This window comes from Mustelus asterias, unplaced genomic scaffold (assembly GCF_964213995.1).
Source record: "Mustelus asterias unplaced genomic scaffold, sMusAst1.hap1.1 HAP1_SCAFFOLD_978, whole genome shotgun sequence".
Lineage (NCBI taxonomy): Eukaryota > Metazoa > Chordata > Chondrichthyes > Carcharhiniformes > Triakidae > Mustelus > Mustelus asterias.
In genome coordinates this window covers 117699-142966 of record NW_027590924.1, presented here as the reverse complement: position 1 = coordinate 142966, position 25268 = coordinate 117699, and the positions used below count along the sequence as shown (strand labels likewise).

Sequence of the window (25268 nt, the reverse complement as noted above, 5' to 3'; positions counted from 1 at the left end):
CTCTGTGAGGCAGCAGTGTGAACCCACTGTGTCACCGTGCTGCCCCGGGTCCCTGGCACTGTGAGGCAGCAGTGTGAACCCACTGTGTCACCGTGCTGCCCCGGGTCCCTGGCACTGTGAGGCAGCAGTGTGAACCCACTGTGTCACCGTGCTGCCCCGGGTCCCTGGCGCTGTGAGACAGCAGTGTGAACCCACTGTGTCACCGTGCTGCCCCGGGTCCCTGGCACTGTGAGACAGCAGTGTGAACCCACTGTGTCACCGTGCTGCCCCGGGTCCCTGGCTCTGTGAGACAGCAGTGCTAACCCACTGTGTCACCGTGCTGCCCCGGGTCCCTGGCACTGTGAGGGAGCAGTGTGAACCCACTGTGTCACCGTGCTGCCCCGGGTCCCTGGCACTGTGAGGGAGCAGTGTGAACCCACTGTGTCACCGTGCTGCCCCGGGTCCCTGGCTCTGTGAGGCAGCAGTGTGAACCCACTGTGTCACCGTGCTGCCCCGGGTCCCTGGCGCTGTGAGACAGCAGTGTGAACCCACTGTGTCACCGTGCTGCCCCGGGTCCCTGGCACTGTGAGACAGCAGTGTGAACCCACTGTGTCACCGTGCTGCCCCGGGTCCCTGGCGCTGTGAGACAGCAGTGTGAACCCACTGTGTCACCGTGCTGCCCCGGGTCCCTGGCACTGTGAGGGAGCAGTGTGAACCCACTGTGTCACCGTGCTGCCCCGGGTCCCTGGCACTGTGAGGCAGCAGTGTGAACCCACTGTGTCACCGTGCTGCCCCGGGTCCCTGGCGCTGTGAGACAGCAGTGTGAACCCACTGTGTCACCGTGCTACCCCGGGTCCCTGGCACTGTGAGACAGCAGTGTGAACCCACTGTGTCACCGTGCTGCCCCGGGTCCCTGGCACTGTGAGGGAGCAGTGTGAACCCACTGTGTCACCGTGCTGCCCCGGGTCCCTGGCTCTGTGAGGCAGCAGTGTGAACCCACTGTGTCACCGTGCTGCCCCGGGTCCCTGGCACTGTGAGACAGCAGTGTGAACCCACTGTGTCACCGTGCTGCCCCGGGTCCCTGGCGCTGTGAGACAGCAGTGTGAACCCACTGTGCCACCGTGCTGCCCCGGGTCCCTGGCTCTGTGAGGCAGCAGTGTGAACCCACTGTGTCACCGTGCTGCCCCGGGTCCCTGGCTCTGTGAGGGAGCAGTGTGAACCCACTGTGTCACCGTGCTGCCCCGGGTCCCTGGCACTGTGAGGGAGCAGTGTGAACCCACTGTGTCACCGTGCTGCCCCGGGTCCCTGGCACTGTGAGGCAGCAGTGTGAACCCACTGTGTCACCGTGCTGCCCCGGGTCCCTGGCACTGTGAGGGAGCAGTGTGAACCCACTGTGTCACCGTGCTGCCCCGGGTCCCTGGCACTGTGAGACAGCAGTGTGAACCCACTGTGTCACCGTGCTGCCCCGGGTCCCTGGCACTGTGAGGGAGCAGTGTGAACCCACTGTGTCACCGTGCTGCCCCGGGTCCCTGGCACTGTGAGGCAGCAGTGTGAACCCACTGTGTCACCGTGCTGCCCCGGGTCCCTGGCACTGTGAGGGAGCAGTGTGAACCCACTGTGTCACCGTGCTGCCCCGGGTCCCTGGCTCTGTGAGGCAGCAGTGTGAACCCACTGTGTCACCGTGCTGCCCCGGGTCCCTGGCACTGTGAGGCAGCAGTGTGAACCCACTGTGTCACCGTGCTGCCCCGGGTCCCTGGCACTGTGAGGGAGCAGTGTGAACCCACTGCGTCACCGTGCTGCCCCGGGTCCCTGGCACTGTGAGGCAGCAGTGTGAACCCACTGTGCCACCGTGCTGCCCCGGGTCCCTGGCACTGTGAGGCAGCAGTGTGAACCCACTGTGTCACCGTGCTGCCCGGGTCCCTGGCACTGTGAGGGAGCAGTGTGAACCCACTGTGTCACCGTGCTGCCCCGGGTCCCTGGCTCTGTGAGGCAGCAGTGCTAACCCACTGTGTCACCGTGCTGCCCCGGGTCCCTGGCACTGTGAGGCAGCAGTGTGAACCCACTGTGTCACCGTGCTGCCCCGGGTCCCTGGCACTGTGAGGCAGCAGTGTGAACCCACTGTGTCACCGTGCTGCCCCGGGTCCCTGGCACTGTGAGGCAGCAGTGTGAACCCACTGTGTCACCGTGCTGCCCCGGGTCCCTGGCTCTGTGAGGCAGCAGTGTGAACCCACTGTGTCACCGTGCTGCCCCGGGTCCCTGGCGCTGTGAGACAGCAGTGTGAACCCACTGTGTCACCGTGCTGCCCCGGGTCCCTGGCACTGTGAGGGAGCAGTGTGAACCCACTGTGCCACCATGCTGCCCCGGGTCCCTGGCTCTGTGAGGCAGCAGTGTGAACCCACTGTGTCACCGTGCTGCCCCGGGTCCCTGGCACTGTGAGGGAGCAGTGTGAACCCACTGTGTCACCGTGCTGCCCCGGGTCCCTGGCACTGTGAGGGAGCAGTGTTAACCCACTGTGTCACCGTGCTGCCCCGGGTCCCTGGCACTGTGAGACAGCAGTGTGAACCCACTGTGTCACCGTGCTGCCCCGGGTCCCTGGCACTGTGAGGGAGCAGTGTGAACCCACTGTGTCACCGTGCTGCCCCGGGTCCCTGGCACTGTGAGACAGCAGTGTGAACCCACTGTGTCACCGTGCTGCCCGGGTCCCTGGCTCTGTGAGACAGCAGCGCTAACCCACTGTGTCACCGTGCTGCCCCGGGTCCCTGGCACTGTGAGACAGCAGTGTGAACCCACTGTGTCACCGTGCTGCCCCGGGTCCCTGGCACTGTGAGGGAGCAGTGTGAACCCACTGTGTCACCGTGCTGCCCCGGGTCCCTGGCTCTGTGAGGCAGCAGTGCTAACCCACTGTGTCACCGTGCTGCCCCGGGTCCCTGGCGCTGTGAGGCAGCAGTGTGAACCCACTGTGTCACCGTGCTGCCCCGGGTCCCTGGCGCTGTGAGGCAGCAGGGCTAACCCACTGTGTCACCGTGCTGCCCCGGGTCCCTGGCGCTGTGAGGCAGCAGTGTTGACCCACTGTGTCACCGTGCTGCCCCGGGTCCCTGGCACTGTGAGGCAGCAGTGTGAACCCACTGTGTCACCGTGCTGCCCCGGGTCCCTGGCACTGTGAGGCAGCAGTGTTGACCCACTGTGTCACCGTGCTGCCCCGGGTCCCTGGCACTGTGAGACAGCAGTGTGAACCCACTGTGTCACCGTGCTGCCCCGGGTCCCTGGCACTGTGAGGGAGCAGTGTGAACCCACTGTGCCACCGTGCTGCCCCGGGTCCCTGGCACTGTGAGGCAGCAGTGTGAACCCACTGTGTCACCGTGCTGCCCCGGGTCCCTGGCACTGTGAGGGAGCAGCGCTAACCCACTGTGTCACCGTGCTGCCCCGGGTCCCTGGCACTGTGAGACAGCAGTGTGAACCCACTGTGTCACCGTGCTGCCCCGGGTCCCTGGCACTGTGAGGCAGCAGTGTGAACCCACTGTGTCACCGTGCTGCCCCGGGTCCCTGGCGCTGTGAGGCAGCAGTGTTGACCCACTGTGTCACCGTGCTGCCCCGGGTCCCTGGCACTGTGAGGGAGCAGTGTGAACCCACTGTGTCACCGTGCTGCCCCGGGTCCCTGGCACTGTGAGGGAGCAGTGTGAACCCACTGTGTCACCGTGCTGCCCCGGGTCCCTGGCACTGTGAGACAGCAGTGTGAACCCACTGTGCCACCGTGCTGCCCCGGGTCCCTGGCGCTGTGAGGGAGCAGTGTGAACCCACTGTGTCACCGTGCTGCCCCGGGTCCCTGGCACTGTGAGGGAGCAGTGTGAACCCACTGTGTCACCGTGCTGCCCCGGGTCCCTGGCACTGTGAGGGAGCAGTGTGAACCCACTGTGTCACCGTGCTGCCCCGGGTCCCTGGCACTGTGAGGCAGCAGTGTGAACCCACTGTGTCACCGTGCTGCCCCGGGTCCCTGGCGCTGTGAGACAGCAGTGTGAACCCACTGTGTCACCGTGCTGCCCCGGGTCCCTGGCACTGTGAGGGAGCAGTGTTAACCCACTGTGTCACCGTGCTGCCCCGGGTCCCTGGCACTGTGAGGGAGCAGTGTGAACCCACTGTGTCACCGTGCTGCCCCGGGTCCCTGGCACTGTGAGGCAGCAGTGTGAACCCACTGTGTCACCGTGCTGCCCCGGGTCCCTGGCACTGTGAGGGAGCAGTGTGAACCCACTGTGTCACCGTGCTGCCCCGGGTCCCTGGCACTGTGAGGGAGCAGTGTGAACCCACTGTGTCACCGTGCTGCCCCGGGTCCCTGGCTCTGTGAGGCAGCAGTGTGAACCCACTGTGTCACCGTGCTGCCCCGGGTCCCTGGCGCTGTGAGACAGCAGTGTGAACCCACTGTGTCACCGTGCTGCCCCGGGTCCCTGGCACTGTGAGACAGCAGTGTGAACCCACTGTGTCACCGTGCTGCCCCGGGTCCCTGGCGCTGTGAGGGAGCAGTGTGAACCCACTGTGTCACCGTGCTGCCCCGGGTCCCTGGCTCTGTGAGGCAGCAGTGTGAACCCACTGTGCCACCGTGCTGCCCCGGGTCCCTGGCACTGTGAGACAGCAGTGTGAACCCACTGTGTCACCGTGCTGCCCCGGGTCCCTGGCACTGTGAGGGAGCAGTGTGAACCCACTGTGTCACCGTGCTGCCCCGGGTCCCTGGCACTGTGAGGGAGCAGTGTGAACCCACTGTGTCACCGTGCTGCCCCGGGTCCCTGGCTCTGTGAGGCAGCAGTGTGAACCCACTGTGTCACCGTGCTGCCCCGGGTCCCTGGCACTGTGAGGCAGCAGTGTGAACCCACTGTGTCACCGTGCTGCCCCGGGTCCCTGGCACTGTGAGGGAGCAGTGTGAACCCACTGCGTCACCGTGCTGCCCCGGGTCCCTGGCACTGTGAGGCAGCAGTGTGAACCCACTGTGCCACCGTGCTGCCCCGGGTCCCTGGCACTGTGAGGCAGCAGTGTGAACCCACTGTGTCACCGTGCTGCCCCGGGTCCCTGGCACTGTGAGGGAGCAGTGTGAACCCACTGTGTCACCGTGCTGCCCCGGGTCCCTGGCACTGTGAGGGAGCAGTGTGAACCCACTGTGTCACCGTGCTGCCCCGGGTCCCTGGCTCTGTGAGGCAGCAGTGCTAACCCACTGTGTCACCGTGCTGCCCCGGGTCCCTGGCACTGTGAGGCAGCAGTGTGAACCCACTGTGTCACCGTGCTGCCCCGGGTCCCTGGCACTGTGAGACAGCAGTGTGAACCCACTGTGTCACCGTGCTGCCCCGGGTCCCTGGCTCTGTGAGGGAGCAGTGTGAACCCACTGTGTCACCGTGCTGCCCCGGGTCCCTGGCTCTGTGAGGCAGCAGTGTGAACCCACTGTGTCACCGTGCTGCCCCGGGTCCCTGGCTCTGTGAGACAGCAGTGTGAACCCACTGTGTCACCGTGCTGCCCCGGGTCCCTGGCACTGTGAGGCAGCAGTGTGAACCCACTGTGTCACCGTGCTGCCCCGGGTCCCTGGCTCTGTGAGGGAGCAGTGTGAACCCACTGTGTCACCGTGCTGCCCCGGGTCCCTGGCTCTGTGAGGGAGCAGTGTGAACCCACTGTGTCACCGTGCTGCCCCGGGTCCCTGGCACTGTGAGGGAGCAGTGTGAACCCACTGTGTCACCGTGCTGCCCCGGGTCCCTGGCTCTGTGAGGCAGCAGTGTGAACCCACTGTGTCACCGTGCTGCCCCGGGTCCCTGGCACTGTGAGGCAGCAGTGTGAACCCACTGTGTCACCGTGCTGCCCCGGGTCCCTGGCACTGTGAGGGAGCAGTGTGAACCCACTGCGTCACCGTGCTGCCCCGGGTCCCTGGCACTGTGAGGCAGCAGTGTGAACCCACTGTGCCACCGTGCTGCCCCGGGTCCCTGGCACTGTGAGGCAGCAGTGTGAACCCACTGTGTCACCGTGCTGCCCCGGGTCCCTGGCACTGTGAGGCAGCAGTGTGAACCCACTGTGTCACCGTGCTGCCCCGGGTCCCTGGCACTGTGAGGCAGCAGTGTGAACCCACTGTGTCACCGTGCTGCCCCGGGTCCCTGGCACTGTGAGGCAGCAGTGTGAACCCACTGTGTCACCGTGCTGCCCCGGGTCCCTGGCACTGTGAGGGAGCAGTGTGAACCCACTGTGTCACCGTGCTGCCCCGGGTCCCTGGCACTGTGAGGGAGCAGTGTGAACCCACTGTGTCACCGTGCTGCCCCGGGTCCCTGGCTCTGTGAGACAGCAGTGTGAACCCACTGTGTCACCGTGCTGCCCCGGGTCCCTGGCACTGTGAGGCAGCAGTGTGAACCCACTGTGTCACCGTGCTGCCCCGGGTCCCTGGCTCTGTGAGGCAGCAGTGTGAACCCACTGTGTCACCGTGCTGCCCCGGGTCCCTGGCACTGTGAGACAGCAGTGTGAACCCACTGTGTCACCGTGCTGCCCCGGGTCCCTGGCACTGTGAGGCAGCAGTGTGAACCCACTGTGTCACCGTGCTGCCCCGGGTCCCTGGCACTGTGAGGCAGCAGTGTGAACCCACTGTGTCACCGTGCTGCCCCGGGTCCCTGGCACTGTGAGGGAGCAGTGTGAACCCACTGTGCCACCGTGCTGCCCCGGGTCCCTGGCTCTGTGAGGCAGCAGTGTGAACCCACTGTGTCACCGTGCTGCCCCGGGTCCCTGGCACTGTGAGGGAGCAGTGTGAACCCACTGTGTCACCGTGCTGCCCCGGGTCCCTGGCACTGTGAGACAGCAGTGTGAACCCACTGTGTCACCGTGCTGCCCCGGGTCCCTGGCTCTGTGAGACAGCAGCGCTAACCCACTGTGTCACCGTGCTGCCCCGGGTCCCTGGCACTGTGAGGGAGCAGTGTGAACCCACTGTGTCACCGTGCTGCCCCGGGTCCCTGGCACTGTGAGGGAGCAGTGTGAACCCACTGTGTCACCGTGCTGCCCCGGGTCCCTGGCTCTGTGAGGCAGCAGTGCTAACCCACTGTGTCACCGTGCTGCCCCGGGTCCCTGGCACTGTGAGACAGCAGTGTGAACCCACTGTGTCACCGTGCTGCCCCGGGTCCCTGGCGCTGTGAGGCAGCAGTGTGAACCCACTGTGTCACCGTGCTGCCCCGGGTCCCTGGCGCTGTGAGGCAGCAGGGCTAACCCACTGTGTCACCGTGCTGCCCCGGGTCCCTGGCACTGTGAGACAGCAGTGTGAACCCACTGTGTCACCGTGCTGCCCCGGGTCCCTGGCGCTGTGAGGCAGCAGTGTTGACCCACTGTGTCACCGTGCTGCCCCGGGTCCCTGGCACTGTGAGGCAGCAGTGTGAACCCACTGTGTCACCGTGCTGCCCCGGGTCCCTGGCACTGTGAGGCAGCAGTGTTGACCCACTGTGTCACCGTGCTGCCCCGGGTCCCTGGCACTGTGAGACAGCAGTGTGAACCCACTGTGTCACCGTGCTGCCCCGGGTCCCTGGCACTGTGAGGGAGCAGTGTGAACCCACTGTGTCACCGTGCTGCCCCGGGTCCCTGGCACTGTGAGGCAGCAGTGTGAACCCACTGTGTCACCGTGCTGCCCCGGGTCCCTGGCGCTGTGAGGCAGCAGTGTTGACCCACTGTGTCACCGTGCTGCCCCGGGTCCCTGGCACTGTGAGGGAGCAGTGTGAACCCACTGTGTCACCGTGCTGCCCCGGGTCCCTGGCACTGTGAGGGAGCAGTGTGAACCCACTGTGTCACCGTGCTGCCCCGGGTCCCTGGCACTGTGAGACAGCAGTGTGAACCCACTGTGTCACCGTGCTGCCCCGGGTCCCTGGCACTGTGAGGGAGCAGTGTGAACCCACTGTGTCACCGTGCTGCCCCGGGTCCCTGGCACTGTGAGGGAGCAGTGTGAACCCACTGTGTCACCGTGCTGCCCCGGGTCCCTGGCACTGTGAGGCAGCAGTGTTGACCCACTGTGTCACCGTGCTGCCCCGGGTCCCTGGCGCTGTGAGGGAGCAGTGTGAACCCACTGTGTCACCGTGCTGCCCCGGGTCCCTGGCGCTGTGAGACAGCAGTGTGAACCCACTGTGTCACCGTGCTGCCCCGGGTCCCTGGCACTGTGAGGCAGCAGTGTGAACCCACTGTGTCACCGTGCTGCCCCGGGTCCCTGGCACTGTGAGGCAGCAGTGTGAACCCACTGTGTCACCGTGCTGCCCCGGGTCCCTGGCACTGTGAGACAGCAGTGTGAACCCACTGTGTCACCGTGCTGCCCCGGGTCCCTGGCACTGTGAGACAGCAGTGTGAACCCACTGTGTCACCGTGCTGCCCCGGGTCCCTGGCACTGTGAGGCAGCAGTGTGAACCCACTGTGTCACCGTGCTGCCCCGGGTCCCTGGCGCTGTGAGACAGCAGTGTGAACCCACTGTGTCACCGTGCTGCCCCGGGTCCCTGGCACTGTGAGGGAGCAGTGTGAACCCACTGTGTCACCGTGCTGCCCCGGGTCCCTGGCACTGTGAGGCAGCAGTGTGAACCCACTGTGTCACCGTGCTGCCCCGGGTCCCTGGCGCTGTGAGACAGCAGTGTGAACCCACTGTGTCACCGTGCTGCCCCGGGTCCCTGGCACTGTGAGGGAGCAGTGTGAACCCACTGTGTCACCGTGCTGCCCCGGGTCCCTGGCTCTGTGAGGCAGCAGTGTGAACCCACTGTGTCACCGTGCTGCCCCGGGTCCCTGGCTCTGTGAGGCAGCAGTGTGAACCCACTGTGTCACCGTGCTGCCCCGGGTCCCTGGCACTGTGAGGGAGCAGTGTGAACCCACTGTGTCACCGTGCTGCCCCGGGTCCCTGGCACTGTGAGGCAGCAGTGTGAACCCACTGTGTCACCGTGCTGCCCCGGGTCCCTGGCACTGTGAGGGAGCAGTGTGAACCCACTGTGTCACCGTGCTGCCCCGGGTCCCTGGCACTGTGAGGCAGCAGTGTGAACCCACTGTGTCACCGTGCTGCCCCGGGTCCCTGGCACTGTGAGGGAGCAGTGTGAACCCACTGTGTCACCGTGCTGCCCCGGGTCCCTGGCACTGTGAGGGAGCAGTGTGAACCCACTGTGTCACCGTGCTGCCCCGGGTCCCTGGCACTGTGAGGCAGCAGTGTGAACCCACTGTGTCACCGTGCTGCCCCGGGTCCCTGGCGCTGTGAGGCAGCAGTGTGAACCCACTGTGTCACCGTGCTGCCCCGGGTCCCTGGCGCTGTGAGGCAGCAGTGTGAACCCACTGTGTCACCGTGCTGCCCCGGGTCCCTGGCACTGTGAGGCAGCAGTGTGAACCCACTGTGTCACCGTGCTGCCCCGGGTCCCTGGCACTGTGAGGCAGCAGTGTGAACCCACTGTGTCACCGTGCTGCCCCGGGTCCCTGGCGCTGTGAGGCAGCAGTGTGAACCCACTGTGCCACCGTGCTGCCCCGGGTCCCTGGCTCTGTGAGGGAGCAGTGTGAACCCACTGTGTCACCGTGCTGCCCCGGGTCCCTGGCACTGTGAGGCAGCAGTGTGAACCCACTGTGTCACCGTGCTGCCCCGGGTCCCTGGCTCTGTGAGACAGCAGTGTGAACCCACTGTGTCACCGTGCTGCCCCGGGTCCCTGGCTCTGTGAGGGAGCAGTGTGAACCCACTGTGTCACCGTGCTGCCCCGGGTCCCTGGCTCTGTGAGACAGCAGTGTGAACCCACTGTGTCACCGTGCTGCCCCGGGTCCCTGGCACTGTGAGACAGCAGTGTGAACCCACTGTGTCACCGTGCTGCCCCGGGTCCCTGGCACTGTGAGACAGCAGTGTGAACCCACTGTGTCACCGTGCTGCCCCGGGTCCCTGGCACTGTGAGGGAGCAGTGTGAACCCACTGTGTCACCGTGCTGCCCCGGGTCCCTGGCGCTGTGAGGCTGCAGTGTGAACCCACTGTGCCACCGTGCTGCCCCGGGTCCCTGGCACTGTGAGACAGCAGTGCTAACCCACTGTGCCACCGTGCTGCCCCGGGTCCCTGGCACTGTGAGGCAGCAGTGTGAACCCACTGTGTCACCGTGCTGCCCCGGGTCCCTGGCGCTGTGAGGCAGCAGTGTGAACCCACTGTGTCACCGTGCTGCCCCGGGTCCCTGGCACTGTGAGGGAGCAGTGCTAACCACTGTGTCACCGTGCTGCCCCGGGTCCCTGGCACTGTGAGGCAGCAGTGTGAACCCACTGTGTCACCGTGCTGCCCCGGGTCCCTGGCACTGTGAGACAGCAGTGTGAACCCACTGTGTCACCGTGCTGCCCCGGGTCCCTGGCTCTGTGAGGCAGCAGTGTGAACCCACTGTGTCACCGTGCTGCCCCGGGTCCCTGGCGCTGTGAGGGAGCAGTGTGAACCCACTGTGTCACCGTGCTGCCCCGGGTCCCTGGCACTGTGAGACAGCAGTGTGAACCCACTGTGTCACCGTGCTGCCCCGGGTCCCTGGCTCTGTGAGGCAGCAGTGTGAACCCACTGTGTCACCGTGCTGCCCCGGGTCCCTGGCACTGTGAGACAGCAGTGTGAACCCACTGTGTCACCGTGCTGCCCCGGGTCCCTGGCACTGTGAGACAGCAGTGTGAACCCACTGTGTCACCGTGCTACCCCGGGTCCCTGGCTCTGTGAGGGAGCAGTGTGAACCCACTGTGTCACCGTGCTGCCCCGGGTCCCTGGCACTGTGAGGGAGCAGTGTTAACCCACTGTGTCACCGTGCTGCCCCGGGTCCCTGGCGCTGTGAGACAGCAGTGTGAACCCACTGTGTCACCGTGCTGCCCCGGGTCCCTGGCTCTGTGAGGCAGCAGTGTGAACCCACTGTGTCACCGTGCTGCCCCGGGTCCCTGGCACTGTGAGGCAGCAGTGTGAACCCACTGTGTCACCGTGCTGCCCCGGGTCCCTGGCTCTGTGAGGCAGCAGTGTGAACCCACTGTGTCACCGTGCTGCCCCGGGTCCCTGGCACTGTGAGGCAGCAGTGTGAACCCACTGTGTCACCGTGCTGCCCCGGGTCCCTGGCTCTGTGAGACAGCAGTGTGAACCCACTGTGTCACCGTGCTGCCCCGGGTCCCTGGCTCTGTGAGGCAGCAGTGTGAACCCACTGTGTCACCGTGCTGCCCCGGGTCCCTGGCACTGTGAGGCAGCAGTGTGAACCCACTGTGTCACCGTGCTGCCCCGGGTCCCTGGCTCTGTGAGGCAGCAGTGTGAACCCACTGTGTCACCGTGCTGCCCCGGGTCCCTGGCACTGTGAGGCAGCAGTGTGAACCCACTGTGTCACCGTGCTGCCCCGGGTCCCTGGCGCTGTGAGGCAGCAGTGTGAACCCACTGTGTCACCGTGCTGCCCCGGGTCCCTGGCTCTGTGAGACAGCAGTGTGAACCCACTGTGTCACCGTGCTGCCCCGGGTCCCTGGCACTGTGAGGCAGCAGTGTGAACCCACTGTGTCACCGTGCTGCCCCGGGTCCCTGGCTCTGTGAGACAGCAGTGTGAACCCACTGTGTCACCGTGCTGCCCCGGGTCCCTGGCTCTGTGAGACAGCAGTGTGAACCCACTGTGTCACCGTGCTGCCCCGGGTCCCTGGCTCTGTGAGACAGCAGTGTGAACCCACTGTGTCACCGTGCTGCCCCGGGTCCCTGGCTCTGTGAGGCAGCAGTGTGAACCCACTGTGTCACCGTGCTGCCCCGGGTCCCTGGCACTGTGAGGGAGCAGTGTGAACCCACTGTGTCACCGTGCTGCCCCGGGTCCCTGGCACTGTGAGACAGCAGTGTGAACCCACTGTGTCACCGTGCTGCCCCGGGTCCCTGGCACTGTGAGACAGCAGTGTGAACCCACTGTGTCACCGTGCTGCCCCGGGTCCCTGGCACTGTGAGGCAGCAGTGTGAACCCACTGTGTCACCGTGCTGCCCCGGGTCCCTGGCACTGTGAGGGAGCAGTGTGAACCCACTGTGTCACCGTGCTGCCCCGGGTCCCTGGCACTGTGAGGCAGCAGTGTGAACCCACTGTGTCACCGTGCTGCCCCGGGTCCCTGGCACTGTGAGGGAGCAGTGTGAACCCACTGTGTCACCGTGCTGCCCCGGGTCCCTGGCACTGTGAGGCAGCAGTGTGAACCCACTGTGTCACCGTGCTGCCCCGGGTCCCTGGCTCTGTGAGGCAGCAGTGCTAACCACTGTGTCACCGTGCTGCCCCGGGTCCCTGGCACTGTGAGGGAGCAGTGTGAACCCACTGTGTCACCGTGCTGCCCCGGGTCCCTGGCACTGTGAGGGAGCAGTGTGAACCCACTGTGTCACCGTGCTGCCCCGGGTCCCTGGCACTGTGAGGGAGCAGTGTGAACCCACTGTGTCACCGTGCTGCCCCGGGTCCCTGGCTCTGTGAGGCAGCAGTGTGAACCCACTGTGTCACCGTGCTGCCCCGGGTCCCTGGCACTGTGAGGGAGCAGTGTGAACCCACTGTGTCACCGTGCTGCCCCGGGTCCCTGGCACTGTGAGGCAGCAGTGTGAACCCACTGTGTCACCGTGCTGCCCCGGGTCCCTGGCACTGTGAGGGAGCAGTGTGAACCCACTGTGTCACCGTGCTGCCCCGGGTCCCTGGCACTGTGAGGCAGCAGTGTGAACCCACTGTGTCACCGTGCTGCCCCGGGTCCCTGGCACTGTGAGGGAGCAGTGTGAACCCACTGTGTCACCGTGCTGCCCCGGGTCCCTGGCACTGTGAGGCAGCAGTGTGAACCCACTGTGTCACCGTGCTGCCCCGGGTCCCTGGCTCTGTGAGGCAGCAGTGCTAACCACTGTGTCACCGTGCTGCCCCGGGTCCCTGGCACTGTGAGGGAGCAGTGTGAACCCACTGTGTCACCGTGCTGCCCCGGGTCCCTGGCACTGTGAGGCAGCAGTGTGAACCCACTGTGTCACCGTGCTGCCCCGGGTCCCTGGCACTGTGAGGGAGCAGTGTGAACCCACTGTGTCACCGTGCTGCCCCGGGTCCCTGGCACTGTGAGGGAGCAGTGTGAACCCACTGTGTCACCGTGCTGCCCCGGGTCCCTGGCACTGTGAGGCAGCAGTGTGAACCCACTGTGTCACCGTGCTGCCCCGGGTCCCTGGCTCTGTGAGGCAGCAGTGCTAACCACTGTGTCACCGTGCTGCCCCGGGTCCCTGGCACTGTGAGGGAGCAGTGTGAACCCACTGTGTCACCGTGCTGCCCCGGGTCCCTGGCACTGTGAGACAGCAGTGTGAACCCACTGTGTCACCGTGCTGCCCCGGGTCCCTGGCTCTGTGAGGCAGCAGTGTGAACCCACTGTGTCACCGTGCTGCCCCGGGTCCCTGGCACTGTGAGGGAGCAGTGTGAACCCACTGTGTCACCGTGCTGCCCCGGGTCCCTGGCTCTGTGAGGCAGCAGTGTGAACCCACTGTGTCACCGTGCTGCCCCGGGTCCCTGGCACTGTGAGGCAGCAGTGTGAACCCACTGTGTCACCGTGCTGCCCCGGGTCCCTGGCACTGTGAGGCAGCAGTGTGAACCCACTGTGTCACCGTGCTGCCCCGGGTCCCTGGCGCTGTGAGGCAGCAGCGCTAACCACTGTGTCACCGTGCTGCCCCGGGTCCCTGGCACTGTGAGGTAGCAGTGTGAACCCACTGTGTCACCGTGCTGCCCCGGGTCCCTGGCACTGTGAGGGAGCAGTGCTAACCACTGTGTCACCGTGCTGCCCCGGGTCCCTGGCACTGTGAGGCAGCAGCGCTAACCACTGTGTCACCGTGCTGCCCCGGGTCCCTGGCACTGTGAGGGAGCAGTGTGAACCCACTGTGTCACCGTGCTGCCCCGGGTCCCTGGCACTGTGAGGGAGCAGTGTGAACCCACTGTGTCACCGTGCTGCCCCGGGTCCCTGGCACTGTGAGGCAGCAGTGTGAACCCACTGTGTCACCGTGCTGCCCCGGGTCCCTGGCGCTGTGAGGCAGCAGTGCTAACCACTGTGTCACCGTGCTGCCCCGGGTCCCTGGCACTGTGAGGGAGCAGTGTGAACCCACTGTGTCACCGTGCTGCCCCGGGTCCCTGGCACTGTGAGGCAGCAGTGCTAACCACTGTGTCACCGTGCTGCCCCGGGTCCCTGGCACTGTGAGGCAGCAGCGCTAACCACTGTGTCACCGTGCCGCCCCGGGTCCCTGGCGCTGTGAGACAGCAGTGTGAACCCACTGTGTCACCGTGCTGCCCCGGGTCCCTGGCACTGTGAGGCAGCAGTGTGAACCCACTGTGTCACCGTGCTGCCCCGGGTCCCTGGCGCTGTGAGGCAGCAGTGTGAACCCACTGTGTCACCGTGCTGCCCCGGGTCCCTGGCTCTGTGAGGGAGCAGTGTGAACCCACTGTGTCACCGTGCTGCCCCGGGTCCCTGGCACTGTGAGACAGCAGTGTGAACCCACTGTGTCACCGTGCTGCCCCGGGTCCCTGGCTCTGTGAGGCAGCAGTGTGAACCCACTGTGTCACCGTGCTGCCCCGGGTCCCTGGCACTGTGAGACAGCAGCGCTAACCCACTGTGTCACCGTGCTGCCCCGGGTCCCTGGCACTGTGAGGGAGCAGTGTGAACCCACTGTGTCACCGTGCTGCCCCGGGTCCCTGGCTCTGTGAGGGAGCAGTGTGAACCCACTGTGTCACCGTGCTGCCCCGGGTCCCTGGCACTGTGAGACAGCAGCGCTAACCCACTGTGTCACCGTGCTGCCCCGGGTCCCTGGCACTGTGAGGGAGCAGTGTGAACCCACTGTGTCACCGTGCTGCCCCGGGTCCCTGGCACTGTGAGGGTGCAGTGTGAACCCACTGTGTCACCGTGCTGCCCCGGGTCCCTGGCGCTGTGAGGCAGCAGTGTGAACCCACTGTGTCACCGTGCTGCCCCGGGTCCCTGGCACTGTGAGGCAGCAGTGTGAACCCACTGTGTCACCGTGCTGCCCCGGGTCCCTGGCGCTGTGAGGCAGCAGTGTGAACCCACTGTGTCACCGTGCTGCCCCGGGTCCCTGGCACTGTGAGGCAGCAGTGTGAACCCACTGTGTCACCGTGCTGCCCCGGGTCCCTGGCACTGTGAGGCAGCAGCGCTAACCCACTGTGTCACCGTGCTGCCCCGGGTCCCTGGCGCTGTGAGGGAGCAGTGTGAACCCACTGTGTCACCGTGCTGCCCCGGGTCCCTGGCACTGTGAGGGAGCAGTGTGAACCCACTGTGTCACCGTGCTGCCCCGGGTCCCTGGCACTGTGAGACAGCAGTGCTAACCCACTGTGCCACCGTGCTGCCCCGGGTCCCTGGCGCTGTGAGGGAGCAGTGTGAACCCACTGTGTCACCGTGCTGCCCCGGGTCCCTGGCACTGTGAGGGAGCAGTGTGAACCCACTGTGTCACCGTGCTGCCCCGGGTCCCTGGCACTGTGAGGCAGCAGTGTTGACCCACTGTGTCACCGTGCTGCCCCGGGTCCCTGGCTCTGTGAGGCAGCAGTGTGAACCCACTGTGTCACCGTGCTGCCCCGGGTCCCTGGCTCTGTGAGGGAGCAGTGTGAACCCACTGTGTCACCGTGCTGCCCCGGGTCCCTGGCTCTGTGAGGCAGCAGTGTGAACCCACTGTGTCACCGTGCTGCCCCGGGTCCCTGGCGCTGTGAGGCAGCAGTGTGAACCCACTGTGTCACCGTGCTGCCCCGGGTCCCTGGCACTGTGAGGCAGCAGTGTGAACCCACTGTGTCACCGTGCTGCCCCGGGTCCCTGGCGCTGTGAGGCAGCAGTGTGAACCCACTGTGTCACCGTGCTGCCCCGGGTCCCTGGCACTGTGAGGCAGCAGTGTGAACCCACTGTGTCACCGTGCTGCCCCGGGTCCCTGGCACTGTGAGGCAGCAGCGCTAACCCACTGTGTCACCGTGCTGCCCCGGGTCCCTGGCGCTGTGAGGGAGCAGTGTGAACCCACTGTGTCACCGTGCTGCCCCGGGTCCCTGGCACTGTGAGGGAGCAGTGTGAACCCACTGTGTCACCGTGCTGCCCCGGGTCCCTGGCACTGTGAGGGAGCAGTGTGAACCCACTGTGTCACCGTGCTGCCCCGGGTCCCTGGCACTGTGAGGGAGCAGTGTGAACCCACTGTGTCACCGTGCTGCCCCGGGTCCCTGGCACTGTGAGGGAGCAGTGTGAACCCACTGTGTCACCGTGCTGCCCCGGGTCCCTGGCGCTGTGAGGGAGCAGTGTGAACCCACTGTGTCACCGTGCTGCCCCGGGTCCCTGGCACTGTGAGGCAGCAGTGCTAACCCACTGCGTCACCGTGCTGCCCCGGGTCCCTGGCTCTGTGAGGGAGCAGTGTGAACCCACTGTGTCACCGTGCTGCCCCGGGTCCCTGGCACTGTGAGGGAGCAGTGTGAACCCACTGTGTCACCGTGCTGCCCCGGGTCCCTGGCACTGTGAGGCAGCAGTGTGAACCCACTGTGTCACCGTGCTGCCCCGGGTCCCTGGCTCTGTGAGGCAGCAGTGTGAACCCACTGTGTCACCGTGCTGCCCCGGGTCCCTGGCTCTGTGAGGCAGCAGTGTGAACCCACTGTGTCACCGTGCTGCCCCGGGTCCCTGGCGCTGTGAGACAGCAGTGTGAACCCACTGTGTCACCGTGCTGCCCCGGGTCCCTGGCACTGTGAGGGAGCAGTGTGAACCCACTGTGTCACCGTGCTGCCCCGGGTCCCTGGCACTGTGAGGCAGCAGTGTGAACCCACTGTGTCACCGTGCTGCCCCGGGTCCCTGGCACTGTGAGGCAGCAGTGTTGACCCACTGTGTCACCGTGCTGCCCCGGGTCCCTGGCGCTGTGAGGCAGCAGTGTTGACCCACTGTGTCACCGTGCTGCCCCGGGTCCCTGGCTCTGTGAGGCAGCAGTGTGAACCCACTGTGTCACCGTGCTGCCCCGGGTCCCTGGCTCTGTGAGGGAGCAGTGTGAACCCACTGTGTGACCGTGTACTGAGATTCTTTGTGCATCTTTTAAATGCCCACGGCAGTCTCCCAGAGGGGGCACTCGCTGAAGGAGATGGAGGCAAGCCCCCGATGGCACAGCGAGATCCCACAGCAAGCCACCCGGCCAGTTCCCCTTGTGGTGTTGTCCGCGAGGGCGATAGATCAGCGGACACCCAGGGCCACCATGAGGCGGCCACGGGACTCCGTCAGAAGCAGAACGAAGGCCACTCGGCCCCTCCTGACCCGACCGAACCACTCAGTTCGACCGCGACTTGTCCGTCTGTGGTTCGAACTCCACTTTTCTCCCTGTCTGTCTGCGCCGACCCCTGCCTCCACCTCTTGCTCAAAGCTACTCAGTCCCACTGCTCACTGAGCAACAGACTTTAGCAAGGCCTTTGACAAGGTACCGCATGGTAGGTTGTTGCACAAGGTTAAATCTCACGGGATCCAGGGTGAGGTATCTAAATGGATACAAAATTGGCTTCTTGACAGAAGCCAGAGGGTTGTAGAGGGTTGTTTTTCAAACTGGAGGCCTGTGACCAGCGGGGTGCCTCAGGGATCAGTGCTGGGCCCACTGTTATTTGTCATTTATATTAACGATTTGGATGAGAATATAGGAGGCATGGTTAGTAAGTTTGCCGATGACACCAAGATTGGTGGCACAGTGGACAGTGAAGAAAGTTATCTCCAATTGCAACGGGATCTTGATCAATTGGGCCAGTGGGCTGACGAATGGCAGATGGAGTTTAATTTAGACAAACGCGAGGTGATGCATTTTGGTAGATTGAACCAGGGCAGGACTTACTCAGTTAATGGTCGGGCGTTGGGGAGAGTTACAGAACAAAGAGATCTAGGGGTACAGGTTCATAGCTCCTTGAAAGTGGAGTCACAGGTGGACAGAGTGGTGAAGAAGGCATTCGGCATGCTTGGTTTCATCGGTCAGAACATTGAATACAGGAGTTGGGACGTCTTGTTGAAGTTGTACAAGACATTGGTAAGGCCACACTTGGAATACTGTGTGCAGTTCTGGTCACCCTATTATAGAAAGGATATTATTAAACCGGAAAGAGTGCAGAAAAGATTTACTAGAATGCTACCGGGACTTCATGGTTTGAGTTATGAGGAGAGGCTGGATAGACTGGGACTTTTTTCTCTGGAGCGTAGGAGGCTGAGGGGTGATCTTATAGAGGTCGATAAAATAATGAGGGGCACAGATCAGCTAGATAGTCAACATCTTTTCCCAAAGCTAGGGGAGTCTAAAACTAGAGGGCACAGGTTTAAGGTGAGAGGGGAGAGATACAAAAGGGTCCAGAGGGGCAATTTTGTTCACACAGAGGGTGGTGAGTGTCTGGAACGAGCTGCCAGAGGCAGTAGTAGAGGCGGGTACAATTTTGTCTTTTAAAAAGCGTTTAGACAGCTACCTGAGTACGATGGGTATAGAGGGAAATGGACCAAACGCGGGCAATTGGGACTAGCTTAGGGGTTTAAAAAAAAGGGTGGCATGGACAAGTTGGGCCGAAGGGCCTGTTTCCATGCTGTAAATCTCTGACTCCCCGCACACTAATCAGTCTCGGAGCAGAGAAATTCCTCCTCATATTTCTGTTCGATAGGAGATCCCCTTCTTCGGAAACCGTGCACCCCCCTCGTTCTGGATACCCCCCCCCCACGAGGGGAGGAAGTGTCTCAGTTACCCCCCCCTCCCCCAACTCTTCAGAATCTGATCAGAGGTGAGCTGGCGAGGTGGATACAGAACTGGCTCGGTCAGAGAAGACAGAGGGTAGCAGTGGAAGGGTGTGTTTCTGAATGGAGGGCTGTGACAAGTGGCGTTCCTCAGGGATCAGTGCTGGGACCTTTGCTGTTTGTAATATATATAAATGATTTGGAGGAAAATGTAACTGGATTGATGAGTAAGTTTGCGGACGACACAAAGGTTGGTGGATTTGCGGATAGCGATGAGGACCATCAGAGGATACAGCAGGATATAGATCAGTTGGAGACTTGGGAGGAGAGATGGCAGATGGAGTTTAATCCAGACTAATATGAGGTAATGCATTTTGGAAGGTCTAATACAGATAGGAAATATACAGTAAATGGCAGAACCCTGAAGAGTATTGATAGGCAGAGGGATCTGGGTGTACAGGTACACAGGTCACTGAAAGTGGCAACGCAGGTGGAGAAGGTAGTCAAGAAGGCATACGGCATGCTTGCCTTCATCGGCCGGGGCATTGAGTTTAAAAATTGGCAAGTCATGTTGCAGCTTTATAGAACCTTAGTTAGGCCACACTTGGAATACAGTGTTCAATTCTGGTCACCACACTACCAGAAGGATGTGGAGGCTTTGGAGAGGGTACAGAAAAGATTTACCAGGATGTTGCCTGGTATGGAGGGCATTAGCTATGAGGAGAGGTTGGAGAAACTTGGTTTGTTCTCACTGGAGCGACGGAGGTTGAGGGGAGACCTGACAGAAGTCTACAAGATTATGAGGGGCATGGACAGAGTGGATAGTCAGAAGCTTTTTCCCCAGGGTGGAAGAGTCAATTACTCGGGGGCACAGGTTTAAGGTGCGAGGGGCAAGGTTTAAAGGAGATGTACGAGGCAAGTTTTTTTACACAGAGGGTGGTGGGTGCCTGGAACTCGCTGCCGGGGGAGGGAGTGGAAGCGGATACGATAGTGAGTTTTAAGGGGCGTCTGGACAAATCCATGAATAGGATGGGAATAGAGGGATATGGTCCCCAGAAGGGGAGGGGGTTTTAGTTCAGTCGGGGCAGCATGGTGGGTGCAGGCTTGGAGGGGCCGAAGGGCCTGTTCCTGTGCTGTACTGCTCTTTGTAAGGCAAACCCACTTTGCCCAAGGAATGGGAGCCAGAGAGGCTTCTCTGTACGGACTCCGATGTGAGTCTATCCCTGGTCCAGCCTCGCCTCGCCGACCCGCAGTGCCAGTTCATTGCCTCACGCCCTCCCTCCTTCTCTCGTGGACCCAGATTCCCCCCCTCGCTCTCACTCCACTCACCGAGGTGCTGACAATCTTGTCCTCGTACGGATGCCAGCTGACGTCACGGACACAGGCCCGGTGCTCCGACAACTTGCTGACAATTTTACCCGTCAGTACATCGTAGACTGGAGGGAACGGGGACGGGGCGAGGGAGAGGGAGCGAGGGAGAGAGAGACACACACACAGAGTTAATTGCGCTCAGGGTTGAATTGAGCCACTTCAGGGTCATGAACAACCAAGTGTAACGTCTACAGCCCCCCATCCGCCCATCACCTCTCCATATTCCCGGATTCAGGGCTTAGGGAACCTGCCCCAATGCAGGAATGCCTCAGCACCGACCCTCCCACAGTGCGGCGCTCCCTCAGCACTGACCCTCCCACAGTGCGGCGCTCCCTCAGCACTGACCCTCCCACAGTGCGGCGCTCCCTCAGCACCGACCCTCCCACAGCGCGGCGCTCCCTCAGCACCGACCCTTCCACAGTGCGGTGCTCCCTCAGCACCGACCCTCCCACAGTGCGGCGCTCCCTCAGCACCGACCCTCCCACAGTGCGGCGCTCCCTCAGCACTGACCCTCCCACAGTGCGGCGCTCCCTCAGCACTGACCCTCCCACAGTGCGGCGCTCCCTCAGCACTGACCCTCCTACAGTGCGGCGCTCCCTCAGCACCGACCCTCCCACAGTGCGGCGCTCCCTCAGCACTGACCCTCCCACAGTGCGACGCTCCCTCAGCACTGACCCTCCCACAGTGCGGCACTCCCTCAGCACTGACCCTCCCACAGTGCGGCGCTCCCTCAGCACTGACCCTCCTACAGTGCGGCGCTCCCTCAGCACTGACCCTCCCACAGTGCGACGCTCCCTCAGCACTGACCCTCCCACAGTGCGGCACTCCCTCAGCACTGACCCTCCCACAGTGCGGCGCTCCCTCAGCACTGACCCTCCTACAGTGCGGCGCTCCCTCAGCACTGACCCTCCCACAGTGCGACGCTCCCTCAGCACTGACCCTCCCACAGTGCGGCACTCCCTCAGCACTGACCCTCCCACAGTGCGGCGCTCCCTCAGCACTGACCCTCCCACAGTGCGGCGCTCACTCAGCACTGACCCTCCTACAGTGCGGCGCTCACTCAGCACTGACCCTCCCACAGTGCGACGCTCCCTCAGCACTGACCCTCGCACAGTGCGGCGCTCCCTCAGCACTGACCCTTCCACAGTGCGGCGCTCCCTCGGCACTGACCCTCCCACAGTGCGGCGCTCCCTCGGCACTGACCCTCCCACAGTGCGGCGCTCCCTCAGCACTGACCCTCCCACAGTGCGGCGCTCCCTCAGCACCGACCCTCCCACAGTGCGGCGCTCCCTCAGCACTGACCCTCCCACAGTGCGGCGCTCCCTCAGCACTGACCCTCCCACAGTGCGGCGCTCCCTCAGCACCGACCCTCCCACAGGGAAAGATATACCAGTCGACAGCCCTCAACCCAGGAGGGGGGAGACTTACTCACGACCTTCCCGGTCGAACAGCCGCTGTAGATGAACTGCTGCCCTGTGGTGAATGCGGGGGAGAACCGACAGCGGATGAGGGTGTGGAGGACACCGTGTCCCCGGTACGTCATCAGTGACGTATCTCCCGGTAACCGGTGTTTCTTCAGAGCTGAAAGAGGGAGGAGCGAGTGAGTCACCGCGACGGTTCCAATGCCCGCTTCCCCGCTCCCAGAAGGGGCTAAACAGACACAACCTTCGCACCTCCACTCACCGCAGGCAGACAGGACAGGACAGGGTCTGAATCATTGAATGGTTACAAGGAGGAGATAGATATATTTCTAATTTTAAAAAAGGGATGAGAGGATCTGGGGAACAGGTGGGGAGGTGGATTCGACACCAGGGAGAGATCAGCCGTGATCTGATTGAATTTTGTACCAGGGAGGTCATGCCTCACAAATTTGGTTGAGTTTTTTGAGGAGGTGACGAAAACGATCGACGAGGGAAGGGGACATGAATTTTGGTAAGGCGTTTGACAAGGTCCCTCACGGCAGGCTGGTGCAAAAGGTTCAATCTCACGGGATAAAAGGTGAGCTTTGCTAGATGGGTGGAGAACTGGCTTGGCCATAGACGCTATGACAACGGATGAATGAACATCGCTCGACAATCACCAGGCAAGAATGTTCTCTTCCTGTCGGGGAAGCACCTCAGCGGTCACGGGCATTCGGCCTCTGATCTTCGGGTAAGCGTTCTCCAAGGCGGCCTTCACGACACACGACAGCGCAGAGTCGCTGAGCAGAGACTGATAGCCAAGTTCCGCACACATGGGGACGGCCTCAACCAGGATCTTGGGTTCATGTCACACTATCTGTAACCCCCACAGCTTTCCCCCTGGACTTGCAGAATCTCACTAACTGTCCTGTCTGGAGACAATACACATCTCTTTAACCTGTGCTTAACCCTCTCTCCACTCACATTGTCTGTATCTTTAAGACCTGGTTGGCTGTAGAGATTCGCATTCTAATCAGTATTCTGTAACTTGATTTTGTGTCTCTGTGCCCTGTTTGGGAGCAGATTTCCACTCCATCTGACGAAGGAGCTGTGCTCCGAAAGCTAATGGTATTTGCTACCAAATAAACCTGTTGGACTTTAACCTGGTGTTGTGAGACTTCTTACTGTGTTGGCCATAGAAGACAGAGGGTAGCAGTGGAGGGGTCTTTTTCCGGCTGGAGGTCTGTGACCAGTGGTGTTCCGCAGGGCTCTGTACTGGGACCTCTGCTGTTTGTGATATATATAAATGATTTGGAGGAAGATGTAGCTGGTGTGATCAGTAAGTTTGCGGACGACACAAAGATTGCTGGAGTTGCGGATAGTGATGAACATTGTCAGAGAATACAGCAGGATATAGATAGGCTGGAACATTGGGCGGAGAAATAGCAGATGGAATTTAATCCAGATAAATGCCAAATGCCAACAAAGAACAGTACAGCACAGGAAACAGGCCCTTCGGCCCTCCAAGCCTGTGCCGCTCCTTGGTCCAACTAGACCAATCGTTTGTATCCCTCCATTCCCAGGCCGCTCATGTGACTATCCAGGTAAGTCTTAAACGATGTCAGCGTGCCTGCCTCCACCACCCTACTTGGCAGCGCATTCCAGGCCCCCATCACCCTCTGTGTAAAAAACGTCCCTCTGATATCCGAGTTATACTTCGCCCCTCTCAGCTTGAGCCCGTGACCCCTCGTGATCGTCACCTCCGACCTGGGAAAAAGCTTCCCACTGTTCACCCTATCTATACCCTTCATAATCTTGTACACCTCTATTAGATCTCCCCTCATTCTCCGTCTTTCCAGGGAGAACAACCCCAGTTTACCCAATCTCTCCTCATAGCTAAGACCCTCCATACCAGGCAACATCCTGGTAAACCTCCTCTGCACTCTCTCTAAAGCCTCCACGTCGATGGAGGTTGAGGGAAGACCTGATAGAAGTCTACAAGATTATGAGGGGCATGGACAGAGTGAAATAGAGTACAGGAATGAGATCGGGAATCTGGTGCGGCAACAATAATCTCTCCCTCAATGTCAACAAAACGAAGGAGATTGTCATCGACTTCAGGAAGCGTAAAGGAGAACATGCCCCTGTCTACATCAACGGGGACGAAGTAGAAAGGGTCGAGAGCTTCAAGTTTTCCTGGTCCCCCCATGCCGACACTATAGTTAAGAAAGCCCCACTAACACCTCTACTTTCTCAGAAGACTAAGGAAATTTGACATGTCAGCTACAACTCTCACCAACTTTTACAGATGCCCCATAGAAAGCATTCTTTCTGGTTGTATCACAGCTCGGTATGGGGCTCCTGCTCTGCCCAAGACCGCAAGGAACTACAAAAGGGTTGTGAATGTAGCCCAATCCATCACGCAAACCAGCCTCCCGTCCATTGACTCTGTCTACACTTCCCGCTGCCTCGGGGGAAAAGCAGCCGGCATAATCAAGGACCCCACGCACACCCGGACATTCTCTCTTCCACCTTCTTCCGTCGGGAAAAAGATACAAAAGTCTGAGGTCACGTACCGACCGACTCAAGAACAGCTTCTTCCCTGCTGCTGCTGTCAGACTTTTGAATGGACCGACCTCGCACTAAGTTGATCTTTCTCTACACCCTAGCTGTGACTGTAACACTACATTCTGCACCCTCTCCTTTCCTTCTCTATGAACGGTATGCTTTGTCTGTATAGCGCGCAAGAAACAATACTTTTCACTGTATGTTAATACATGTGACAATAATAAATCAGATCGAATCATAACTTGCTTGAGCCAAGTTCTTCCATTACTGTTCGGCCGCACTTGGAATATAGTGTTCAATTCTGGTCACCACACTACCAGAAGGATGTGGAGGCTTTGGAGAGGGTACAGAAAAGATTTACCAGGATGTTGCCTGGTATGGAGGGCATCAGCTATGAGGAGAGGTTGGAGAAACTTGGTTTGTTCTCACTGGAGCGACGGAGGTTGAGGGGAGACCTGATAGAAGTCTACAAGATTATGAGGGGCATGGACAGAGTGGATCGTCAGAAGCTTTTTCCCCAGGGTGGAAGAGTCAATTACTAGGGGGGCACAGGTTTAAGGTGCGAGGGGCAAGGTTTAAAGGAGATGTACGAGGCAAGTTTTTTACACAGAGGGTGGTGGGTGCCTGGAACTCGCTGCCGGGGGAGGGAGTGGAAGCGGATACGGTAGTGAGTTTTAAGGGGCGTCTGGGCAAATACATGAATAGGATGGGAATGGAGGGATACGGTCCCCGGAAGGGGAGGGGGTTTTAGTTCAGTCGGGGCAGCATGGTCGGTGCAGGCTTGGAGGGCCGAAGGGCCTGTTCCTGTGCTGTACAACCTTGTACAAAAATCACCCACCTCTCTTGGGCACTTGCTGCCACCTGTAGTCCCAGTTCTGCTGCGTGACAGCCTGACGTGAAGCCTCCAGCCCCTCCTTGGGGGAGAAACGACGAATGTCCCACAGCTTGATGGTCTGGTCCTTGGAATTCGACACCAGGAAGCGGGCGTCCCCCTGCCGAGTGGGAGATAAAAAGGTCAGAGGGCGGCGGGTCACCGCTACGGCAGGGAGACGATTCGAACTCCCCCTCCCTCCCTCCCCTGCCTGTTGACCCAGTGTGGCCAAGTTACGTAGGATGTCAGAATTTGGTGTTCGTTAAGTTATAGAGTCATAGAGGTTTACAGCATGGAAACAGCCCCTTCGGCCCAACTTGTCCATGCTGCCCTTTTTTAAAAAAAACCCTCAGCTCATCCCAATTGCCCGCGTTTGGCCCACATCCCTCTATACCCATCGTACCCATGTAACTGTCTAAACGCTTTTTAAAAGACAAAATTGT

The 25268-nt window shown here is 61.9% G+C and overlaps 1 protein-coding gene across 1 annotated transcript in view; it reads right to left on the bottom strand.

Moving 5' to 3' along the window:
• Positions 1 to 19935: 19935 nt before the first annotated feature.
• dcaf11 (ddb1 and cul4 associated factor 11) overlaps positions 19936 to 25268 on the bottom strand; it is a gene marked incomplete at both ends in the record, with an annotated part of 122468 nt that continues 117135 nt past the window's right edge. The window contains 3 exons of the mRNA XM_078205773.1: positions 19936 to 20051; positions 21415 to 21567; positions 24793 to 24946. Coding sequence (XP_078061899.1) covers positions 19936 to 20051; positions 21415 to 21567; positions 24793 to 24946 — 423 coding nt within the window. The remainder of the gene's footprint in view (positions 20052 to 21414; positions 21568 to 24792; positions 24947 to 25268) is intronic.